The sequence below is a fragment of the Arvicola amphibius genome, chromosome 3 (genome assembly GCF_903992535.2).
Source record: "Arvicola amphibius chromosome 3, mArvAmp1.2, whole genome shotgun sequence".
NCBI lineage: Eukaryota > Metazoa > Chordata > Mammalia > Rodentia > Cricetidae > Arvicola > Arvicola amphibius.
In genome coordinates this window covers 29,705,500-29,731,086 of record NC_052049.1, presented here as the reverse complement: position 1 = coordinate 29,731,086, position 25,587 = coordinate 29,705,500, and the positions used below count along the sequence as shown (strand labels likewise).

General features: G+C 43.8%; 1 protein-coding gene across 7 annotated transcripts in view; it reads right to left on the bottom strand.

Moving 5' to 3' along the window:
* Positions 1 to 10,304, bottom strand: part of Znf131 (zinc finger protein 131) — a 35,318-nt gene extending 25,014 nt beyond the window's left edge. For 2 of the 7 annotated variants that reach the window (XM_038323722.1, XM_038323728.1), the window contains exons 1-2: positions 9,140 to 9,700; positions 7,476 to 7,577 (exon numbers count right to left, since the gene is read on the bottom strand). In XM_038323722.1, the coding sequence (XP_038179650.1) occupies positions 7,476 to 7,577; positions 9,140 to 9,263 (226 nt within the window). In that variant the 5' untranslated portion in view covers positions 9,264 to 9,700. Of the gene's footprint in view, positions 1 to 7,475; positions 7,578 to 9,139; positions 9,701 to 9,743; positions 10,064 to 10,178 lie in introns of those variants that run through there. The other 5 variants (XM_038323727.1, XM_038323726.1, XM_038323723.1 and 2 more) reach the window with 5 other exon arrangements.
* Between the last annotated feature and the right edge of the window lie 15,283 nt (positions 10,305 to 25,587).

Sequence of the window (25,587 nt, the reverse complement as noted above, 5' to 3'; positions counted from 1 at the left end):
GGCAGAGGCAGGTGTATCTCTGAGAAACCCGGTCTCAAAAAATAAAACAAAGTTGGAAGTGTTCGAAATTTTTAAACATTTATTTTTATCTACACTTGTCTATGTTTATATACACATAGTTGTCTACAGAGACCTAAAAAGGGTATCAGATCCCCCTGGAACTGAAGGTATAGACAGTTTTAAGCCATCAGACATGGGTGTTGGGAATGAAACTCAGAGTCTCTGAAAGAACAGTTACGTGTGTTTAACGGCTGAACTATCTATCTCTCCAGCCCCTTATTCAATGCTTTTGAGTCTAAACGTGGCAAGAGTTCTTCAAATGCTTGACTGAGGTCACTAGTTAAAGCCAACTGATCCTAGACATTCCTCTGTTCAGAGGTATTTTGGTAACTAATTCAATCTCCACAGGAGGTCCTTTATACTGTTTATGAGTTAGTAACACAACCTTCAGTATTTCTCACAGGCTCACACCTCAACTGCCCTAGTAATTTAGTTTATAGAACTCTCTTTATTGTAACCTATTTGAGAGAAATAACTTTTGATCTGTACCTCAAGAGCATCCAACAGAGCTTTCCAAAACAAAGGCACATACAACAAAAATAAATGCTAAAATTACATTTGAAACTAAGTGTCTAGTTCAAGTATGCTGGCACACACCTTGATTCCAAAGGCAGGAGGATCTCTCTGGAAGTTAAGAGGCCAGTCTAGTCTAATAAACCAGGCCAGCAAAGACTACATAGTGACATGATATCCTGTCTCATGCAAAACAAAACAAAATTCCTATTTCTACAAATCCTATTTTTTCTTTTCAAGTTTTGTGTTTAAATTTAACAAAAAATAAATAAATAAATAAATTTAACAACAAAATGACACTATTTTTGTATTTCCCTACTGTTAAGTATTATTGTTTCAGTCTATTTAAGTCAAGAAACTATTTTAAAAGGCTATTTCAGCTGGATATCGTGGCTTACACCTTTAATCCCAGCACTCTGGAGACAGCGGCAATCAGATCTCAATGCCAGCCAGGTCTACAGAGTGAGGTCCAGGATGACTAGGGCTGTTATACAGAGAAACCCTGTCTTGAAAAAACAGACAAAAAAGTTGAGTGTAAGAAGGCTATTTAAAGGAGCAAAGAAGAACTTTTAATAGATTTCCAAACCAAGAAATGCCCAAGTCTACACTGCAAAAAAGTATACAATTTTTACTCACAAATTGTTATGATTGTTCCATTTACCTTATATATCTAAAGGCGACTGTAAGTATTCAGAATAGGAATCTTTATGTATATAAAGGAAGGTTATTGGTTCAGCAGTTAAGTGTTTACTGCTCTTGCAGAGGACTGAGTTTGGTTCCTAGCACCCACATCAAGTGGCTCGCAATTGTTTGTGGCTCCAGCTTGAGGGATTTGCTGCCTCTGGACACACACACACACCATGTCATTTTAAAACGAAAATAAATCTTTTTAGAAATTGGGGGATATCATTCAGGAGAGTCAAAATTTTACATCTTAGGCCCAGCTTTTCCAGAAACTGTGACTTGGGGCAAGACAGAACTTTAGAACTCATTTTGACTTGTCTTCAAAGTGTCTGAAAGCAACTTGAATATTGAGAAATACTTTAAGACGTAATATACATTGAGTTATGTGATATTAAGAAAACCAAAAATAAATGGATTCATCGAAGGCTTTTGTTCCCTAATTTAATTTTCATCGTTTAATTTTGCTTTGCTAAGGGAAAGGCTATGCTATCTTTTAAGAAATCTGACTAGAAGTTTCAAAGTACAAAAGTTCTTTCTAATATAATGTTTAAACAGTCCTACAGTAAAATTAGATACTGCTTTTTAAAATCAAGCATCGATACTGCTCATCATACACCAGGCATGGTATCATTTACTAAATCTTCATGTCTAAGAAATATTAATTAGCCAGGCGGTGGTGGCGCACGCCTTTAATCCCAGCACTCGGGAGGCAGAGGCAGGAAGATCTCTGTGAGTTCGAGGTCAGCCTGGTCTACAAGAACTAGTTCCAGGACAGCCAGAGCGACAGAGAAACCCTGTCTTGAAAAACCAAAAAAAGAAATATTAATTAAATGTTTAAAAAGTAGGAGCAAACCTAAGTAGTATGATTCCTAGGTCCATGGAAAAAGACAATCTTTTCCTTGTTGCTTTGAAGTCTGAACACCTTGGTCTTATTAACTCCAGGTTTACATTATCACTTTCATAAATCAACATCCTCCGTGTGAATCACTCTTTCTCCCAACTTAAATATCTTGGACTTTTTTTCTGCCACAGATTTGGGGGTGGAAGTTGATGTAGATTAAATCCAGGGCCTTGTATGAACATGCTAGGAAAGTATTCGACCACTGAGCTACATTCTTAGCTTTTTAACTTGAACTTCATTATTGGCTTTTATCAGAGAGGTTTCATGAACCCTTGTGGGAACTTATATATTAGGTATTTGCACTATTTTAAGTGCAAAAATTTAATACCAGTAAGAATCTTAAATAAACTGGACCTGGTGGTGAACACACGTAACCCTAGCACTCCGATGTCAGGCAGCCTAGTAAGACTCCATGAAGGAAAGCGAGAGAAAGAGCGAGAGAGAAACTGCATCAAACTGAACTAAGATCTGCTTTACTCAAGAGGACCGAAGGGGCTCTTGAGTAAACTCCACCTGGTATGCGCAGGTGAAAGCTGGCAAGAGGGCTGGAGGGATGACTCAGTTGTTAAGAGTACCACCTGCTCTAAAGAGCACCTGCCTCGATTCCCAGCACTGCCGTGGCAGCTCACAACTGTCTGTAATTTCAGTTCCAGGAGATATGATACCTCTTCTGGATTCTGTGGGCACTGCACACATATAGCTAACAAAAACACACACAGCAAAATACTCATATACACAAAATAGAAATATAATAAAATAAATCCTTTTAGAAAAAAGAAGCCACCAAACCGGGCAGCGGTGGCACACGCCTTTAATCCCAGTACTTAGGAAACAAGAGGTAGGCCAACCAGTGTGATCTACAAAGGGAGTTCCAGGACTGTTACGTAGACACACTGGTCTCGAAAGAGAAAAAAGGGAGGGAGGAAGGAAGGAGGGAAGAAGAAAGAAAGAAAAAAAGAAGCTATCAAGAGCCACAAAATAACTTGGAACACTGTCCTCTTGAAAAATGGCCAAAAGATATTTTTCTCACATAACAACCAAACCATTAACATTCATTAAAAAATGAAGTTTGAAAAAAAAAAAAAACAAAACAAAAAACTGAAGTTTTATCAAAGTTAGGAAAAATTGTTTAAGGGGACCTTAAAAGAGAAACTGGAATGTTTACTGTTTCTAGAGTTTTGTCTGTACTTTATTGCCCCTGCTGAGCCTTTTCTCCAGCCCGTTCCTAATCTGGATTAATCAGAATCATCTTTAGCCTCAAACCTAGGGATGTTATTTATTTATTTAACCTATCTATCTTAAGATAAGCACTTCAGGGTTTGTTTGCTCGATGTAACCAGTCAGGACTCTCCAGGAGCAAACCAATGACTTTAATAATTTGCTAATATAAATCAAGCTGGCAACACCTGCCACATAAGTGAAGAGGTGGCAGACAGGTTTGTGAAAAATACAATCTGGTATTTTAGGACTAAAACATTTCTTACCAATCCCTTACTCCTCTCATTGTGGAAATATTTTTTAAAAAATATTTCTTTTAAGATAATTTATCTAAGGATCTTCTCATCGGGGCAATATTCTGACATTTCTCTAGTTTATATTTAAAAAAATTTTTTTTTTTAAAGAAACCCTGTCTTGAAAACAAAAAACAAAACAACAACAACAAAACAAACCCAGCTGGATGGTGGTGGTGCACGCCTTTAATCCCAGCACTCGTGGGAGGCAGAGGTAGTAAGGCAGATCTCTGTGAGGCCAACCTGGTCTACAAGAGCTAGTTCCAGGACAGTTAGGGCTGTTAAACAGAAAAATGCTATCAAGAAACCAGATATATATATATATATATATATCATCTATCTATCTATCTATCTATCTATCTATCTATCTATCTATCTATCTATCTATCTATCTATCTAAAGAAAACCAAAATAAATCCACATTTAGAACAACTTCTGACTGGGTATGGTGGCAATGCCTTTAATCTGAGCAGCCAGTCTTGTCTATATAGTGAGTTTAGGACAGCAGGGGCTGGTCTTTAAAAACAAACAAGCAAACAAAAACCTATGATTTTAAATGTTTAATAGGCCCTTGTCTGTCTTGTCTTTCATTGGGAATGAAATTTTCTAGACATGACAAAACTGCCAGAAGAGAAATCAAATACTTTAGATGTGCAGTTTCAGAAGCAGATAAAAAATAGATTTAGAAAATGAGTCTCCTTTGTGAATTAGGGACTACCTGTCTTCTGAAGATTACAGATGACTGAAGGACACGTCACAAAGCTGAAATGGTGTGTAACAGGCTTCAGGAGCAACAATTTTTACTTCAAGTCATCAAGGGTGGTTGTGGGGGGAATGACAGAGTTGCATTTCTTGTCAAAGGTAATTTCATCAAGGAAGCCCAAGCCACTGCTCACGCTTCAGGATGAGGAGCCTTGCTCCAGCGAGAAGGGCAGCACAAGCACACCCACCATCTGTCTACAACTAAACTCCCAGAGAAGACACAGGACTCGGCAAAGAGCTGGCCAGACCGTGAAACCAAACAGCACTCAATCTTAAGGCTGTATTTTTCTTCCCAAATATTCCAGTTTAGACTTAAGCAAAGCCCAAATCCCATAGCTGAGCAATGGGGTATAAGCAGAAAAATACGCTCCCAGAGAAATTTCTAGAGAACCAAGCAAGGTAATAAAAGGGGTGTGTATATGTGTGTGGGGAGGGTGTACTTGGTTTTGTTTTTTTTTTCCCTCCTCTCAGCAACATGCAAAATAAGCTGTAATTCCAAGTCAGGTACTCTGACAGCCATACAAAGATGTTCATGTGTTTGAGATCCTGGTATTTCTCATGCTGACCTCCAGTTTCCAATCTTCTTGCCTGTCTCCCTAGGGATGGGATTTCAACTGGGATTAGCACCTTGCCAGGACTATGGAGATTTTGAAACTAAATTTAGATTGGATGCATAGCCTAAACTGTGTCTGAACCCAGCAGGTTGACTGCATCCTCAAAGCAAATTCCAACAAAAGCATTCTCTAGAGGATGACAGCACCCACTCTCACACCAAATGTCCAAGACATGATCCAAACTACTTTATGTGTTTTATAGCCTAAAAAAAAAAGAAGCTACATGCTGGGTGGTGGCGGTGAACGCCTTTAATCCCAGCACTCGGGAGGCAGAGATAGGTGGATCTCTGTAAGTTGGAGGCCAACCTGGTCTACAGAGAGAGAGTTCCAGGACAGGCTCCAAAGCTACAGAGAAACTCTGTCTCGAGGGGAGAGAACAAAAAAAGAAAATACATCATTCAAGATCATGATGTAATAAACAGTAAAACCAAAACTCATGTTCTAATTATGTGCCCAGGGCTTTCTTTACAGCCAGGTGAGCTTGGGACAAAATAGAGCAATCTCAGAGTTAAGGGTTAAAATGATAATCGATAAAATTTATTTTTTAAAACAAGTATTTTCCTTTTTTTTCCTGTTTGCAATATAAGTATTTAAGGCTTATGTGTACCACACTATAATAGATACTGGATAGGTCAGAAGTACTGAGAGAAAAGAAAACTGCCAAGATCCTTTCTCCAACGATGCTTTCTCAATTAGCAACAATTCTAATCTGAGCCAGGGTTTAAAATGTTAGGTGTCCGGGCAGTGGTGGTGCACACCTTTAATCCCAGCACTCAGGAGGCAGAGACAGGAGGATCTCTGTGAGTTGGAGGCCAGCCTGGTCTACAGAGTGAGTTCCAGGACAGACTCCAAAGCTACAGAGAAACAGTCGTGAAAAATTAAAAAAAAAAAAAAGTCAGGTGGCTCGCTGATTAAAGTGCTGTGCACGCAAGAGGACTAGAGTTCAGCTCCCCAGAAACCTTTTAACCTGTACACCAACCGACAGGATGTTGCAGCGATCTGCTTTTAATTAGAGTACCGGGAAGGTGGAGACAGGGTTAGTTAGACTAGACCTCTGGGTCTCACACCCTGCCTTAAGGAGTAAGTGGACAGCCACCAGTGAAGACACTAGATGTTGGCCTTGGACCTAGACTGTGTATAGGCACAGGAGTACCCAATACATACATACACACGCATACTCACACACACACAATTTTCTTGATGACCTTTGCCTAGTATAATCAACTCCTCTCTGAAATCAATCATTCCTAACACAGGCTAAAGCAATACTGCCCATATTAAGAGTCTCTAGTATTTCTGCACACTTTCCTTTAAACTGTTGCTACTAAAGTCTCAAGCTCTTCAAGGAATGCTGTATTCAAATTCTTCAGCTTGGGTCTGGCACACTAAGTAACACAACACGATGATGAACAGCTCCAACTATTAAGCTTTGGTAATATACCAAATAATGGTGACAGGTTTTCTTCACGATTCTTTTGACTAATCACTACAAGCCTATTAACCTGGCTTAATAGAGGAGATGAAATAACTTGTTAGCTACATTACAAGCCTCCAGCTGATGGACTCGGCTTGTGGCAGCTAGATTCTCACTAGCAGCCCCCTGTATGTCCACTATGCCCATGCTTGGCCTATCCAACCCACTCATAATAAAGAATATGTCCAAAATAAACACACAAAGCCAAAGCACAGAAACTCTGAAGGAAGCTAAGACTCTGTTTACATCGACAATCATACTTATTTCCAGCTGCTTCAGAGTTTGAGGGGTGAGCACTGCAGTAGCAAAAGATAAAGGCATGAAAATTAACAGTGCAAACTAAATCTTCTTGCTAAACAGGCAACCTTGAGCAAGTAAACTTAAGGAGCCTGGTTCCCACATGTAAAATGGAAACTCCACTTTCCAAAAGATCACACAATACACAACTTCCACAGTACAATGCTTGGGAATTGCCCGCTAAAACTGGGGGGAAATGTCGATCATTGTGTTTCAAAGTAAATACCTATCTGAAGATCCCTTCTCTCCTCAACATTATAAGCCAACAGATTCAGCTGCATGTTACTGTGTTAGTTCATCATCCCTGTCTTCCCCACACTATCTCAGTCCATTCATCTGTACCCATTAGCAGACCGCTATCCCTGCTAGTACAGAGGGCTCTCCCGTAAAAACATAATCTGCCATCCCTAAAGCATAAGGTCACTAACACAAAGACGGCAGTTTCCATTTATGCATACTTTGAAAACAGTGCACCCTGGTTTTAGCAATAAGCCAGACTCTACCAGTACCTACCACTTATTCAAATGCTTTACTGAAAGAATTCCCAATGGACGATGTACGTAGCTGTCTACCAACAACTATTGCTATTTAGTTCCCAGGATATCCTGCTAAATCAACCAATTATTTCTATTAAGCACTATGTGGGAAATGCCACTTACCTTCTATTTCAACCAAAGGTTCTTGAGTAAACTCCTGAAAGAATTTGTAGAAGAACTTACTGCAGGCAGCCAAAACAGCCTTGTGGGCCTTAAAATGGTGTCCTAAGGTTAGGGTGAGGGGAGAAAAAGAAATCATACACTGACACCAAAATCAAAGTTAAAACTACAAAATGTGGCTGGGCGGTGGTGGCGCACGCCTTTAATCCCAACACCCGGGAGGCAGAGGCAGGTGGATCTCTGTGAGTTCGAGGCCAGCCTGGTCTACAAGAGCTAGTTCCAGGACAGGCACCAAAAGCTACACAGAGAAACCCTGTCTCAAATAATGCCCCCCCCACACCAAAAAAAAAAAAAACCCACAGAATATATAAAGGAGACCTCTCCGCATAATATAACTGTTATTTATCTTGGGAATTTTTAATTTTAATTAGACATGAAGCTAAATTTTTAGCTTCAAAGACTCAAGCCAGTTTACGAGGAATGTCTTCTAGCACTGTTACATTCAAATCAAGTAACAAGGTATATTTAAGTCAAAACTGAAATACAGGCTAAAGAAATGACTCAGTAGTTAAGAGAGCCAGCTTTTCTTCCAGAGGACCCAGGCTCAATTCCCAGCACCCACATGGCAGCTCAAAACTGTTTGCAAGTCCAGTTCCAAGGGAAGTGATCCACGCTATGACCTCCTTGACCACCAGTCAGGCATGTGGCGCATATATGCATACGTGGAGCCAAAACACTTATACGCATAAAATAAACTTTAAAAAAACCTACTAAATATAACAACCAAGCAGTCTATATATCATTTAGGAAGATATCTATATCTAAACACTACAGGCCCAGCAGTGGTGGCATAAGCCTTTAATCCCAGCACTCTGGAGGTAGGCAGAGGCAGAAGGATCTCTTCTGAGTTGGAGTTTAGCCAGGTCTACAGAGCAAGTTTCAGGACAGCCGGGGCTGTTATAGAGAGAAACTGTGTCCCGAAAGAGAAAAAAGGTACAAAGCTACATGTGTCTGATATGGGAAATGTTTCAATATGCCTACCATATCTGTAGGGACAACACACCTACAAACTCCTATAAGGAACAGCTTGTCTTGGAAGCCCATTTTCACTAAATATAAAAGAATTCCAACTTTGATTTGCCTGTACATGGAAGACTGGTAAAGACCCCAACTAATTTTGGAGTAGCCCAAAGTGCGGTGAGGATGAGTGTAGCCAGTGTCTCTCTTCATTCTCCTTCCCACACCATTTTGGAAAACTAGAATGAAAATTTCCCAAATGATTCCTGGGCTGGACTCTCCAAGCGGATTGTTAAGAGGAAGCTTATTAACAAAACGTTGAGACAGCCTCCCTGTTTTGTTACCAAACATTCTGAGGTTATTTTCTCACTCTTCGAGGCCCTTATCTTACGCTCGAGTGGGCAATAAGAAAACTTGAACAGGTTGCAATAAGTTAAAATGCGATGCACACCAGATTAGATTAAAATTAACAGTGACCAACCAGCTTCCTGCAGCATGGTCTACGTGAGCAACACTGACAAGCGCCCTCCCGGTTCCGATGCAAACCCTCCACGACTTGGGAAGAGAGCCCGGAGAGGGTGGGTAAAAAAGGCGGGCAGAGAGAGGGAACTAAAGCTCCAATTTTCTTCTCTGCCCACTCCCCTACCCACCGTCGACAATCAGGGTGATGTCTGTAAACCGGTCCTGCTCCCGTTGTTCATTCAACCGGTCCAAGATCATTTTATGATGTTCAGGAAACTCCTGAAGGCATTCCATCGTCTCTTCAGCCTCCATGGCAGTCGGGGTGCTCTACAAAAGAGGAGCATGATAATGTACACCCATGAGCTCGGGCTGACACAAAAACCCCTACAGCCGAAAACAAAACAAAACCCAGGAACGGGGGAAGAAGGGGGAGGGGGAGGCCGAGAGCAAGGCTGGGGAAGAAGAAAGGCGAGCCGAGCGGCCGCCGCGCGTCGCGGGCCGGAGCCGCGGCCGCGGGACTCCGAGCCTGACCTAATTGGAGTCTGGAGACGCGAGCTGGAGCGGGGTGGGCACGGTGCCGGAGGCTCCGGGCGCCCGGGAGCGCCAAGTCCGGCCAGGGAGGACACCGAACAGCCACGGCGACCTCCCAACGGCCCGCCAAGACTTCCGCCCGGCCCGGGCTCCCGCAGCCCCAGCCCCGGTCCGGCCCGCGGCCCACAACGACTCCCGGGTCGCCTCTCCCTCCGGCGCCCGCCCTCCTCTCCCCCCCGCCCCGACCCGGCCGGCACTCACTTAGGGAAGGAGGAGCGGCCCGGGCCTGCGCGTCACTTACGTCGACGTGCTGCGTCACCGCGCCGGACGCGGACGTACCGGGAGGGCCGAGCCCCCGCAACGCCTGACCACGCCCCTACCGCCCTGTTGGGAGAGGAAGGAGGCACCGGGCCGGGGGGGTTCGGTGCTGCCGCGGGCGCGCGTGTAGGGGCTCCGTGGGCTGGTGCGGCTTCTCCCGGGAGAGCCGAGCACTATCAGGACTGGAAAGGGTGGGGCCCTCGAGCGCCAAGCTCCCGCCCGCCGTCCGCCCCCACCGGGCTCAGGCACCGCACTGCACTTCCGACCGCGAACTCCGAGAAAACTGGCTCAGTGGCCCGGGACTCTTAAGTGCCGCGGCCCGGCCCCGCCCCGCTCCGCCCCGCCCTCTTCCTTCCCGGGGCCGAGGTACGCCCTTACCTAGCTGGCGCCGCGTCCGTGGGCCTCCTTTTCCACGAGCTCCCCTCCCGTGGCGCAGCTGGTCCGGTGTCCGGGCCATCCCTCGCCCTCCATTTTCACCTGCGCAGCTGGAGCGCTCGCTCCGCCAGGCGTCCCGCGGACGGCGGCCGCGGGCGCGAGCACGCTCGGACGCCCCGGGATGCCTCTCCCCAAGGTCCGCCCTGCGGTAGCAGCACGCGTCTTCAGACTCAGAGAACGGGCCGGCTCCAAGAGATCCAGTCGTGATTCCTTCATCACGGCGCTCCGCACCCGCCTCCTCGACCCTAAGGAGGCTGGAGACTGCCCGTCAGCTGCACGTGGCAGGCTCATTCATTCATTCAAAGAAAGGCGCGGCTGAGGGTAATGCTATAATAGCTGGGGTGTCGTGATCGTTAATCTCCCAAAGAGTTGGAGAATAAGGATTAATGGAAAATCAAACGGCTGCCTGGGGCAATGCCGTGATGGTCACTATTTAAGAAACTGAAAGCGCTGGGGTGGACGAGGCACACGTGGTTCATGAACTTCTGACTCGGAACAGCAGTGGACTGAACGCTCAGTATGAACACACAAGGTTATCTGGAGAATCCAGAAAAGTCAACAAAGAGGTGTGTGTTTATAACCAAACACACAGCACATGCAGACTTGGAGGTCAGAGTGTCCCTGTTGCTGGGACAGGCACATGACAGCCTTTTAAGTATTCAAGATTTTAGGTTGCCTTACCATTTTAGGAGAGGAATCCTTGAAGATTCAGCAGGAAGAGGGAATGGAGATGAGAGAAATAATTATGAGGGGACAACTAAGTGGACATGATAATTTATCAAAGAAAAAGTTTGCTGTATGAGCCGCATTGGGAGAAAGAACTAGCCTTAGCGATTCGGAAACAGCACACAGTGAGCATTCCGGACAGAAGTGAATGGAATAATTATAAAGGATCAGCAAGGGTGATAGATTAGGGCCTTGTAGATTTCAACTGGTCCACTGCTTTTTTCAATATTAGGAAATTATTTTATTCCTAATAGTAATATTAGGAAATTATTCCTTAATTTTTAAAAATTTATGCGTATGATTGTTTTGCCTTCATGTACCTATGTGCCTAGAGGTCAGAAGAAGGCGTGAGATCTAGAACTGGAGGTCCAGATGGTTGTGAACTACCACGTGGGTGCTAGGAGTGGAAATGGAAGAGCAGCAAGTGCTCTCAACTGCTGAGCCATCTCTCCAGCCCCCTGTTCACACTATTAGAAGGAAATTACGCATAAAAATAGGCTTTGGGGAAACTCCAGTACATAGATCTGCTTCCCTGTGTATTTGAGTTGGTTAAATGGAAAACACTTTTGTGTTTTTAGGATTTGAGCTCTCCAACACACTTTCTAATATCTTCTTTTTTTATTTTTTATTTTTATTTTCGAGACAGGGTTTCTCTTTAGCTTTTGGTTCTTGGTTCCTGTCCTGGAACTAGCTCTTGTAGACCAGGCTGGCCTTGAACTCACAGAGATCCGCCAGCCTCTGCCTCCCAAGTGCTGGGATTAAAGGCGTGCTCCACCACTGCCTGGCTCACTTTCTAATATCTTAGGTTCAGCACATAACATTGATTTTGGTTGTTTCTTTGAGAAAGGGTCTCACTATGTAACCTGACTGGCTTGGAATTCGATATGTAGGTCACGATGGCCTCAAACTCACAGATAGACTTGCGTCTGCCTCTCTAGTGCTGGAATCAAAGGCACACACCATTGCGTCTGGCCATAGCGTTCATTTTTGGATACTTGCCTAGTCCAGAGTTTGAAGCTCCTGTGCTTTAAGCATCCAAGTGGAAGCAACAGTGTTTATCCCTGGAGAAGTATCTGTTTGTACACTTGAGTAGAAGGAAGTCTGGAAAGCACCGAGAAGCGCAGCTAGAGGAAGGTGGGAAACAGATAAGAATGGCATCCAGAAGGCCTTGCGGGAGGAGGGTTTCTAAAGGGCGGGACTGTGCTGCTTGAGATGGCTCAATCCCAGAAGCCCACATAAAATGCCAAATAGATGTGATGGCCCTTGTGTAGTTGCAGACTTAAAAAGCAGAGATGGGATTCTCAGAATGAGCTGGCTAGCAAGACTAGCCTTCAGTGAATAAGGGAGAAGAGACATGGAGTATGATTCCTGACATGAACAGGTGCACCTCCACACATAGAAGAAAAAAATTCACAATGGGGCCAGGGGACACAAGTGCTGTTCAACTGCGCTGAATGGCCAAGCTGGACAAGGGGGATGGTTTGGGAGATGCACTTTGTGTCTTGGGCATGTTTGCTAAATACCTTAGTAATAGCAGATTTGGTGAAGAGAGGGCCTAAGATATCTACATTCAATAGATTAAATAATAATTAGTAATATTTTACTAACTGTATGGAGCCAGGTGTGGTAGCACATGCCTTTAATCCGAGCACTTAAGGAGGCAGAGGCAGGCAGATCTCTATGAGTTCAACTGAGGTCAGCCTGGTTCACAAAGTGAGAACACCCAGGGCTACACAGAGAAAACCTGTCTTGAAAAAAACAAAAATAAATTTTACAAATACTACTTTATGGTTTCTGTGAAACAGCATTCTGATTGTAACTTAGCTGGGTTTTCCTTGTCTTTCACTGGCTTCAGTCAAGGCGGCAGCTAGTTGTTCCCTGCTAATGTTCATTGTCACTATGTTTCTATATGATAGAAACATAAAATGGAAGGGAGGTGAGGTTTATTTTGACTCACAGGTTTGGGGGCTCCTGCAGCCAGGGCTGGCTCATTTCCAAAGCTGCAGGAACATGAAGCTTCTGGTCACATCATAGCAGCAGACAGGGAGCTGAGTGCTTGTTCTGGAAGCTGCTCAGGCTATAATCTCAAAGGCCGGCTTCCCATGACCCGTCTACAAAGGCATAACCTCCCTTCAAAGTTTCCAACTTCCCCAAACAGTATCACCCAAGGACCAAGTGTTCAAATGAATAAGCCTTGGAGGGCTGTTGACCACCAAACCATCATCTCAAGGCTCAACTTGGACAGGTCCAAGGTCACAAAAAATGTTCTTTACAGAATTTATGCCCCCCCCCACACTCCTAAACCAGTGCTCAGTGCTTTACAAGGCTTCCCTCTGTCTCAGACTCTGTAAGGCATGACAGCTTGATCCCAGCAGAGAAAGTGAGAAGGCACGAAAGAACAAAACATGGCAAAATCTTAAAAGCTGTTTTAGTGAGCTGTCTGCTACTGTTAAGAAATGCCCAAGATAACAGGCTTAAGAGGGAAGGCTGATGCTGACTGACAGCTGTAGAGGCTTCAGTTCATGGTTAGCCCAGCTGCTCTCGGTCCTGACAGGAGGAAATGTTTCACTGTGGGGAGGGGGTACTTGCTTTGCAGCTTGTGGGTGTTGGTCTTTAATGCTGGAAATCTTGTTAGTGGGGTATCTAATAATTCTTGAGAGCAATGGAAGAAGACAGGACAGGGGCCGAAGGGAGTGATTGAAGACCCGAGTGACTGTGTGTGACATGAGCTGGCGTGTCCAGGACCAAGGCCTCGGGCTCATGGGAAACTGTCAAAGCCTGCCCCATATGGGTCACATTGAGAACTGGCAAAGCCTCCAGTTCGAGTGTGAAATGTTGACTGTACAAATATGAGTGTTTCTGGATGATTGACCAGTGTGCACAGGATAGCAACTGCAGCTTCCCCCTTCCTGATGTTTACAGCCTGAGAGTGCCGCCAACTGTGTGTGATGAAGCCTTTGGGAGAAGACACGAAACACACATCTACTCACCCCAGACAGGGACCCCATGATAGACCAAGAGTGCAGATACCAATGAACTCCAACTTGGTGAACCGATGAGTTTTGAAATCTCGCCCAGCTGGGGTTTTGTTTTGTTTTGTTTTGCTTTTTTGGTTTTTGAGACAGAGTCTCACTATATAGTTTTGGCTGTCCTGGAGCTCACCTTGTAGACCAGGCTGGCCTGGAAATCACAGAACTCCACCTGCTTCTGCCTCCCAAGTGCTGGGATTAAATGCATGTGCTACTATGACCACCAAACCAATGCGTTTTATTGGGTTATAGGAGCAGAAATGACGGAAATGAAAGACAACTGCATCACCAAGGCTCATCCCATGGGTCACAGCTTACAAAAGCCGGGAACTTGGAACACGCTGCACAGGTTGTGTCCTTTCCAGGCATCTCAGTTGATCTACACCTCTGCCGGGTAGCTCGGCTGGTTTCTGCTTCTTTCAGGCAGCTGGTCTGGCCTGCCGTGAGAATCTTTGCAGCTTGGCTTGCTGAGAGTGACTCTCCACATTCATTATTCACTGTGTCAGGGAGGAGCCTGGTGATTCTGGTCAGTTTCAGGGATGCTGTCTTGACTTATTTACCTTCCTGCTGAAGGAGCTTTCCTGCAGGATAAAATCCTGGAGGAAACTGTTAACCTTACAGGGACCTTCCACCACAAGACTAGCTAACACACACACACACACCACCGTTGTACATAATAATAGGGTTGCTTGGTAGTTGGTGCCACTCCCTCAGAGTGTGCACAGCCCTCCTCACCCCATCTTTTTGGTGTGGGTGTGTGTCTGTCCTTTGTACATTCCCTTATGGACCTAAGGATGACCTTGAACTTCTTATCCTCCTGCCTCCACCTTCCAAGTGGCTTTGAAAGTCATGCACTATCATAACTGGTCTTATGAAGCACTGGCCATTGAACTCTGTCTCATGCATGATAGGCAAATGCTCGAGTCTGTGATTTAAAACATGTAAATGATTTGATGCCTTTTGCCGTCTTTCCTTACAACAGAAGGTCCTGGGAACATTCTAAGTCCTTTTACTCTCCTTCCGTCCAGGTCTTTCGCTTTTGAATCAATAGTGTAAATATTTTACTGTAAATATTATTTTGTTTCATATAGAGAGTATCCATTCAAATTTCATTTCAGATTCAGTTTGCTCATAATTTACCAATTTTGTTACATTTCACTCAGTCTCAATATATATTTCAAATTTGTATCACTTTCCTTCTGTTTGCAAATTCTTAGTACTTCCTTTAAGATAGGGTTAAAAGCCGGACGTGGTAGCACACATTTTTAATTTCAGCACTTGAGAGGCCAAGGCAGACAGATTTCTGTGAGTTTGAGGCCAGCCTGCTCTATTATAGTGGGTTCCAGGCCAGCCAGGGATCCACAACGACATTGTCTTAAAAAAAATAATAATAATAACAAACTTCTACTTGTTCTTTTTCCCCACCTGGAAACTTTTTGCTAGAAAATGTCTATGATAAGTTGCCTCAGACATGGCTTCCAAACGGTGCCTTTAGATGAGGTGGATGATGGGCTGGAGAGATGGCTCAGAGGTTAAGAGCACTGACTGCTCTTCCAGAGGTCCTGAGTTCAATTCCTGCAACCACATGGTGGCTCACAATCATCTGTAATGAGGTCTGGTGCCTTCTTCTGGCCTGCAGGCAGAATATAGGCAGAACACTGCATACATAATAAATAATCTTTAAAAAAATTAAATAGATGAGGTGGATGAGGCCTTTACCTGGTTAGCTAAAAGTCTAGAACTCAAGTAATATTCTGGTGCACTACTTTTCTTTTTTAATTTTTTTTTTTTTTTTTTTTTTTTTTTTTTTTTTTGGTTTTTCGAGACAGGGTTTCCCTGTAGTTTCTAGAGCCTGTCCTGGAGCTAGCTCTTGTAGACCAGGCTGGCCTCGAACTCAGAGATCCGCCTGCCTCTGCCTCCCGAGTGCTGGGATTAAAGGCGTGCGCCACCACCGCCCGGCTTCTTTTTTAATTTTTATTGCTTTATAAATAATACCATTCAAAATTTCCACTTCCTTCCCTCCTCCCATTTCCCTCCCGCTCCAGTCCTTAGAGAAAGTCCAAGGCCCTTCCCCCTCCATCCAGGCCTAGGAGGGTGTGCATTCAAATAGACTAGGATCCCAAAAAGCCAGTACATGTGGTAGAAACAAATCCCAGTGCCATTATTGGCTTCTCAGTCAGCCCCCATTGTCAGCCACATTCAGAAAGTCCAGTTTGATCACATGCTTGTTCAGTCTCAGTCCAGCTGGCTTTGGTGAGCTCCCATTAGATCAGGCACACTGTTTCATTTGTGGACCAACCCCTCGCAGTCCTGACTTCCTTGCTCATATTCTCCCTCCTTCTGCTCTTCAACTGGACCTTGGGAGCTCAGTCCAGTGCTCCGATGTGGGTCCTACTTTTTCTTTTTAAAGATATGTGGGTTTTTTTTTTAATGTGTGTGTATCTGTGTAGTATGTGTGTGTGTGTGTGTGTGTGTGTGTGTATCTCTGTGTGTGTCTATGTCCATCTACAAAAGCCAGAAGAGGGCAGCTGGAGTTAAATATAAGTAGTTATGAGCCTCCTGACATGGGTGCTGGGACCTGAAGTTGAATCCTCTGGAAGAACAGCAAGCATTCTTAACCACTGAGCCGTTTCTTTGGGCCCTCTTGCTTTTACAAAACAAAATTAGGGGGCTGGAGAAATGGCTCAGCGGTTAAGAGCACTGCCTGCTCTTCCAAAGGTCCTGAGTTCAATTCCCGGCAACCACATGGTGGCTCACAACCATCTGTAATGAGGTCTGGTGCCCTCTTCTGGCCTGCAGGCATACACACAGACAGAATATTGTATACATAATAAATAAATAAATATTTTTTTTTTAAAAAAAAAAAGCAAAATTAGCCAGGTGGAGGTGGCGCACTTCTTTAATCCAGCACTTGGGAGGCAGAGGCAGGCGGATCTCTGTGATTCGAGACCAGCCTGGTCTACAAGAGCTAGTTCCAGGACAGGCTCCAAAGCTACAGAGAAACCCTGTCTCAAAAAAACAAACAAAAACAACAACAACAACAACAACAAAGCTACAAAGAAACCCTTTCTCAATAAACAAAAAGCAAAACAAAAAAGCAAAATTAATGTAAAACTCCCACAGCTACAGATGACTCCACAGAGCAAAGAATGAATGTTACATGAAAGACAGACGTAGAGAGGTCCAGCAGGTGGGGAGGACAGAAAATCCCAGAAACCCTAGAGCCTGGAAGCGGGTTTCCTGCTTGTTTGTTTGCTTCGCATATCCAGACTTTGAACCACTGAAGCCAGAAATGCCAGTGGGCACAGCCAAAAACAGCAAAGCAAAGAAAACTAATAAAAGTCTGCCCTCTCCAAAAGAACAGGAAAGGAGGATTGGAAACTTTAGAAAAACACTCTACTGCTCAGGCCAAGTATCACAGAAAAATGGGATAAACAAAGCCTTGACTCCATCCATGCCTGAGTGCAAAGTACCTTCTCTGGGCTGTGGTGAGGCTCAAACTCCCAGCTGTCTCTGGAGTTGTGTCAGAAACAGCCAAGTAGAACCCTTTCCTTCCTTTTGAAGTGACAGAAGCCCAGTGGAGACTCGGGACAATCTTACTTTATTTACTTTGGTTTTTTGAGACAGGGTTTCTCTGTAGCTTTGGAGCCTGTCCTAGAACTAGCTCTGTAGACCAGGCTGGCCTTGAACTCAGAGATCTGCCTGCCTCTGCCTCCCAAAGGCACGCACCACCACAGCCTAGGTCACATAACACATTTTTAAATTAAAAAATAGTGAATGAGACGATCTCCTGAGTAAATTGAGAGCATTGGGGACCTTGGGGGAGGGTTCGAAGGGGGAAGGGAGAGGCAGGGAGGGGAGCAGAGAAAAATGTAGAGCTCAATAAATATAAAAAAATTAGAAAAAAGTTGCTGTGGTTATAGCATCCCTTCACAGCAACAGGAACCCTAAGCAGATGATATAGACCTGTTACCCAAGCTACTCGTGAGACTAGGGAAGAGAAATGAAAAGTTCAGGGCCTGTCTAGACTATAGAGTGACTGCAAGGGCAGCCTAGGCAACCTGAAAAGCCTCGTGTCAAAAACAAATAAAAAAAGTGAATGAAGGCGGGCAATGGTGGTGCACGCCTTTAATCCCAGCACTTCAGAGGCATGCAGATCTCTGTGAGTTCAAGGCCAGCCTGGTCTACAAGAGCTAGTTCCAGGATAGGTTCCAAAGCTACAGAAAAACCCTGTCTCGAAAAACCAAAACCAAAAAAAACCAAACCAAACCAAACCAATCAAACAAAAGAACCCAACAACCTTGTGTTCTATTAAATTCCTAATAGCAATGGCTTTCATGCCATAGATAATGGATTTATGTCACACACACACACACACACACACACACACACACATCATACAACTTGGTGTATGAGTGGTATGTCACCTAGATTTCTGTTGGTATATTCCATGGCATTTGTATAATTACAGAATCACCTTTTGCCAATTGTTAAGCAACACATGCCCATATTGCCAAGTCTTGTTGTTTTGTAATTTTTAATAACTCTAAAACTATCAACAAACCATCTTCTTATAAGTTTGCTTAGCAATTTTTATGAAGAGGATTTGACATTTCCAAAAACTGCCCAACATAAATTGTATAAACCTGTATGAAACAAGGGAACAATAAGATCTCAGGTTCCTATACTATACACAGCAGGCGTTGATACGGGCGTGGCAAAGAAATAAAAGGAAAACACAAGAAAATCCTGATGGTTTGTAATCCCAATTACAAGAGAGACAGACATAGAAGGATCCAAACTTCAAAGCCTGCCTGAACTACTCAGGCCTGTCTGAGCAACCTATCACACTCCTGCCTCAGAATAAAAAACTGAGGAAGTTATAGATTAGTGGCAGAGTGCTGATGGAATGAATCTGTATAATGTAAAAGTAATATGAAGGTTAAAAATACATATTAAAGTTACATATTTTTTTTCTTTCTGGATATTTCATTTTAACATACTCTTTATTAAAAAGTTTTTAGTGTTTTCTTTATTATTTATTTTTACTAAATAAAAGTAAAATTTATTTGCTTTTATTTTGTGCGCATTGGTATTTTGCCTACACTGTATGTCTGTGTGGGGTGTCAAGTACCCCGGAACTGACTGACAATTGTGAGTTGCTATCGTGAATGCTGACAATAGAATCCAGGTCCTCTGGAAGGAGCTGGTGGTGCTATTAGCCACTGAGCATCTCTTCAAACCATTTACATACTCTCTTCTTTCCTTAGGGCCTGTGAGTTACAGACACCTACTGAAGTTAGCCAACTGTTGGCTGTTTTCCTACCAGATCTTGCAAAGTTTTGTGCACTGGATGTTCCTTTCACTTTTCCAAAAAGGCATACTGGGTCTGTCTATCCAACATGAATTTTCTCCTCTTAACTTCGGTCGTGGAAAGCAGCGAAGCTTCAACTACTGATTGAGAACCTGGCTGATCAGTTTTCAGACCTTCCGAACCCTATAATTTGCTCTGACTCGATGCTGCCCTCTAGTGGTCTATTGGCTGCTGCGGCGCACCTCTTCTTTTCTCCCACCAGCAGGTGACAGCAAACCTTCCTGCCAAGAGGCTCTCAAAAGCTAAAATTGACAGGGCTCACTGTCCTGCCCTCAGTGCTCCGAGATCACATCACGAGAAGAGGTTGAGAATGGTCCCTCACCTGATGTGCAAATGGAGCACTACACTTCCGTACTGCCTCTCTGTCAGTATACAAAAAGGAGAGTGGACAAACTTGCAGAATGGATTTTCCAGCAGGGACCCAAAGCCACCGTCATCTTTATTTATTTGTTTGTTCATTTATTTTTACAAATGATGGAGGTAATGTCTTCAGTGGACACAGAACAAACAGACAAACAAAAAATAAGCTAGTTCCAGTTTAGTTTGCCCTTCTTTTATTTTTAGACAGAGTCTCACTGTGACATTTCCCATCCCATATCTGTAGAATATGTGTTGTTTTCAAGTGTATATGAAACTGTTAGAGATTCTATCATAAGACACAAATCTTAACAAATTTATGATCAAGTGTTTTTTTAAATCACACCAAAAAAGTTTTAAAATGAGAGCTCAATTATATTAGGAATCTTAGAAAAGTACACAAATTAGTGGTAATCAAAAAATGATTCTAAACAACCTATAAGTCAGAAAAGAAGTAATAAATTGAAATGAAAATACCTTGAGACATAAAACATTCTTGTTTATTTTGAGACATGGTTTTGTAGCTCAGACCGGCCTCAAACCTTCCTAATTTTGTCTCCCAAGTACTGGGATTAAGCCACTATACCTTGCTCAATATATTCTGTTAATTATCATCACCCTGCTGTTCCATACACCTCAGAAGTTACTTTGCCTGTGCACCCAAAAGTTTGGACCTTTTGAGCAAAATCTCTCCATTCCTATTCTACCCAGGACTCTGGGAACTATTGTTTTCTCTCATGTCTGTGAATCTGTGAGTTCAACTTCATTGTGTTCCATGTCTAGCTGAGATAATCTCTCTCATATTCCATATCAATTTCTCAAAACAATGTAAGTTTTCCTGTAAATTGGTTCTGGTAGAAGAAAGTAAATGAAGAGCTTGTAGAAGTGAGGCAGCCGGGCTTGGTGGTGCACCTTCAATTCCAACACTCGGGAGGCAGAGGCTGGCATAGTCCACAGAGTGAGTTCCAGGATAGCCAGGTGAAGGCGTAAGTCACAAACAATCCCACACCAGTTTGGAATTATGATTAATAGAATGGTTATTTATTTAAATGGGAAAAACTTACAGATCACTGTCCCAGCCAACAGCCCTCTGCGCAATCAGGAAGGGAGCCTAGTCGCAAGAAGCAGAGCCAGAAGCCAGTGAGCAAGCTGAGGGCAGTTGCTGCTTTTTTAAAGAATGAGAGACCATGCCTCAATGGGCTGATATCTCAGCAGCTATTGGCTGAAGGAGCGGAAGGAGCTCCTGCAACAGCCAGGGATACACAGAAAAACCCTGCCCTACCAAGGGAATTTTATAGAAGTAAAGGAATGTCTTTCTTTTCCAACCTCGGTTTCCCCAGAGCCAACATGCCAGGCATGGGATTTGTTTTTCTGAGCCTACTAGTTTTAAGGTCGTAGTTACTTTTATGTTGCTGTGATAAGACACCTCAACCAAGGCATCATGTAAAAGAGCACTTACAGTTCCCGAGGGTTTGAGAACATGACCATCCTGGAAGCAGACAGTCAGGCATGGTGCTGCAGCAGTAGCGGAGAGCTCAGATTTTGTTCCACAAGTACAGGCAGAGAGAGCTAACTGGGAATAGTATGGGCTTCTGAAACTTCAAAGCCCACTCTCAGTGACAGCCTTCTCCAACAGGGCCACACCTCCTAATCCTTCCTAAACAGTTCCAGTAACTGGGGATCAAACACTGAAGTGCATGAGCCCATGGAAGCCATTCCTAGGCTTCCTGTTAATGCCCAGCTTTCCCTTGTCTGCTCTTGTCTATTAACCAGCTGAAAGGGCTAAAAGCCATCCGGAGCTTTCTGAATAGAACCCAGTGTTACCGGTTTGAGATCAGTGAAATCCAGACCTTTCTCCTCTCAGTGCTGAAGTCCAGGAATTCTGGTGACTACATGGCAAGATGTAACACTGTTCTACACTTCTACACTCTACACTTCCCAGTTCTCTCTCTCTCTCTCTCTCTCTCTCTCTCTCTCTCTCTCTCTCTCTCTCTCTCTCTCTCTCTTTTCCTCCCTCCCTCCCTTTTCTTTGGTTGTTTTTGTTTATTTGTTTTTGAGACAGGGTTTCTCTTTGTAGCCCTGGCTGTCCTGGAACTCACTCTGTAGACCAGGCTGTGTCCTTGAACTCACAGAGATCCGTCTGCCTCTGCCTCCCTGAATGCTGGGATTAAAGGCATGCACCACTACCTCCTGACTTTTTTAAAATATGTATTTATTTATTATGTATACAGTGTTCTGCCTACATGTGTGCCTGCAGGCCAGAAGAGGGCACCAGATCTCATTACGAATAATTGTGAGCAATGTAGTTGCTGGGAATTGAACTCAGGACCTCTGGGAGAGCAGTCGGTGCTCTTAACCGCTGAGCCATTTCTTCAGCTCCACAATAGTAAAAGTTTTTAATATGTGTGTCACTCCACAGTGTGAGGATCCCTCCCATTATCAAGTACAATATGTTTATTAATTTAATATGTGTCACTCCACAGTGTGAGGATCCCTTCTGTAAATGATCTATAATATGTTTATTAATTTAATATGTATGTCACTCCACAGTGTGAGGATCCCTTCCGCAATCAATCTACAATATGTTTTGAATTTGCTATGCAAAAATATAAATAACAGCCGGGCGATGGTGGCACATGCCTTTAATCCCAGCACTCAGGAGGCAGAGGCAGGAGGATCTCTGTGAGTTCGAGACCAGCTGGTCTACAAGAGCTAGTTCCAGGATAGGCTCCAAAGCCACAAGAAACCATGTCTCGAAAAACCATAAATAAATAAATAGATAGATAGATAAATAAATAAATAAAAATAACATTGCTTCAACACACATACACATATGAGAGAGAGAGAGAGAGAGAGAGAGAGAGAGAGAGAGAGAGAGAGAGAAGATTTCTATGTGTAGACCAGGCTAACCTTAAGATCACAGAAATCCACCTGCCTCTGTCTCCCTAGTATTTAAAGGTGTGCTCCACCACACCTGGTTATCACTTATATTTTTTTTGTTGTTGTTTTTTGTTTTTTGATTTTTTGAGACAGGGCTTCTCTGTGTAACAGTCCTAGCTGTCCTGTAACTTGCTCTGTAGACCAGGCTGGTCTTGAACTCACAGAGATCCACCTGTCTCTGTCTCTCAAGTGCTGGTATTAAAGGCGTGGGCCACCACCATCCATCCCACTTGTATTTTTTTTAATGTTATTTAAGGAAAGTCAGTGCTACACAGAGAAACCCTGTCTGGGGAAAGAGAGAGAAAGAGAGATCAAAAAGTTTGAGGTTTGATGACTCATGCCTATAATCCCAGCACTTCAAAGTCTGAGGCAGGAGGATTACTATGAGTTTGAGGTCAGCCTGAACTACAGAATTCTATCCTGTCTCCAAAAAACAAAAAGAGCTGAGTGGAGGTGGCACACACCTTTAATCCCAGCACTTGGGAAGCAGAGGCAGGTGAATCTCTTTGAGTTCAAGGCCAGCTTGAGTTCCAGGACAGCCAGAACTACACACACACACACACACACACACACACACACACACACACCTCTCAAAACAAAAAATAGAGACTGAGAGAAGAAAAGAACAGAACAGTCAGGTGGTTTATTTACTAGAATATAAAATGACTAGACTTTTATGAGAAAATGAGGACAGGCTTTGCCTGAACTTGGGAATGACACTCCTGCTCACACTGCAAACCAGCTTCAAAGGAAGACCCAGGCAGAAATTAGAAAACACAGACTAAAGAAGCTGCCATCAAAGCTGCCTCTTCAGAGCCACAAAGCGCTTGGCAAGCAGCTGAATACTGAGTTTGTGGGAGACACACATGGCCAACAATCCTCACGCTGCATAGCTAGGAAGGAATGCTTTCTATCTCAGAGGAGCAGCTCGGCGATCTTCAGGAAATGTATCTATGCGTGTTCACTCTTTCCCTGGCTACACAGGGTAATTCTTTCACAGCAGGCAGAGAGGTTGAGTCTGGATGTGCGCTTTGAGGCAGGGGCTATGGTGGAGGCCACGGAGTGTGGTGGAGGTTCATGGGAGATTTGTATGCAGAGTTGGAGGCACATGTGACGATGACAAAGGGTTGCCAAGTGATGAACAGAACCTAAGGAACTAATTGACTGTACGACCCACTACTGTTTCCATGAACTGAAGATACACATACACACACACACACACACACACAGAGAGAGAGAGAGAGAGAGAGAGAGAGAGAGAGAGAGAGAGAGAAATGCATTATAAAACTTGTATATAATGCAGATACTCTTGAAACATAAAATAGTTTTCAACAGGAGGAATGACTCACAGCACCCAGCAGAAACCAGGCAGTCAGCTAGAACTTTCTCTCCAAGGATGATGCTTTCCCACTATAAGCAATTTTATGTCGTGGGATAAGTAAGAGTCATATCTGTTAGCAATAGTTAACCCCCCAGCTGTTCTCAGGGGTTCAATTCTTTACTCTTGATGCATTTTGCTCTTCTCCCTCTATCACAGAGTTGGGGGGCAGCCCACTCCAAAACAAGGGTTCTTGGAGAGCACTTGGCATGAACGTGCTTGAGACTGTTGGGGGGTTCTGGTAAGGTGGGGACGTATGCAGCTTCCAGAGCCAGCTTCTCAGTGGACTCAGACAGCATGGGACAATTTGCAAACCTAAAATACATTACAGCCAGCCACCTTTTCCCCATAGTTGAGTTATTGGCTCTCCAGTGTAATATTAAAGTGTATAATGCAGCCAGTTCTTATGCCAAAGGTTCTGCAATGATCTCCTTATTGTCTTTGATTCTCCAAGCAGCAGCTTCTTTCTGGAATATCCAGGGTACAGGATAGCAGTAGCTCATCTCCAATGGACTTCAACTGTTGTTGACTTGACACAATCTGTGTATGTCTCACCCTTATAACCACACTCTGAATGCTCTTATAGTACAACTATTTATGTATTTCTTTTTAGAGACAGGGTTTATCTATGTAGCCCTAGCTATTCTGAAACTCACTAAGTAGACCAGACTGGCCTTGAACTCACAGAGAGTTGCTTACCTCTGCCTCTCCAGTGATGGAATTAAAGGCCTACACCACCAGGTCTGGCTCTTTTATATAATTTTTAATCTCCAGCTCAAATGTACTATTTCCACATCATTTGACATAATTCATTTAAGTAATTTCACTGCCACTTAACAATAGGACTGTGTTCTGAGGATGTGTCTTTTGGGGCTTTTGTAGCTGTACAAACCTTATCTATACCAGAACAACTCCAGGTGATATAGTGTAGGGCCTGGGTCTACCCTCGTTCCTGGGGTGCATCTTGAGGACGGTTTCTGGTCAGCCAGCTAAAACATTGTTTGTTCCTATGCTCCCTCTGCCCTGCCTGGTGATTCTCTGTAGGACATTGTTTACTCCATCTTTGGTGTGGTAATTTCCCACCTGCCTGGGTAGAAATCCTTGTGCGGCAGCAAGGTATATAAGGATCTCCCCAAGGTTGAATAAACGGCATTTGGCTGATCTCCTTTCAAATGACCCAGGTCTCTTGTGCGTTCTTTCAGTCTCCAGACTCGCATATGGTACAGTGGTGTACGAACTGTACCGAGGGGGTAACACGGAATCGGGTGTTACAATATACGCTTCTTGATACCATCAGGAGAGGAAGAAAGTTTATGTAATAAGGCTGCTCCTGGTGGTGTACCATTTTACAGTAATTTTACAGTTGATGCTTTGGTCAAAGGACTATTTCATACACTTGAGACTGTGTTACATAGATATGAAATAAAAAGAAAAATGCAAGCCGGGCGGTGGTGGTGCATGCCTTTAATCCCAGCATTTGGGAGGTAGAGGCAGGCGGGTCTCTATGAGTTCGAGGCCAACCTGGTCTACAAGAGCTAGTTCCAGGAT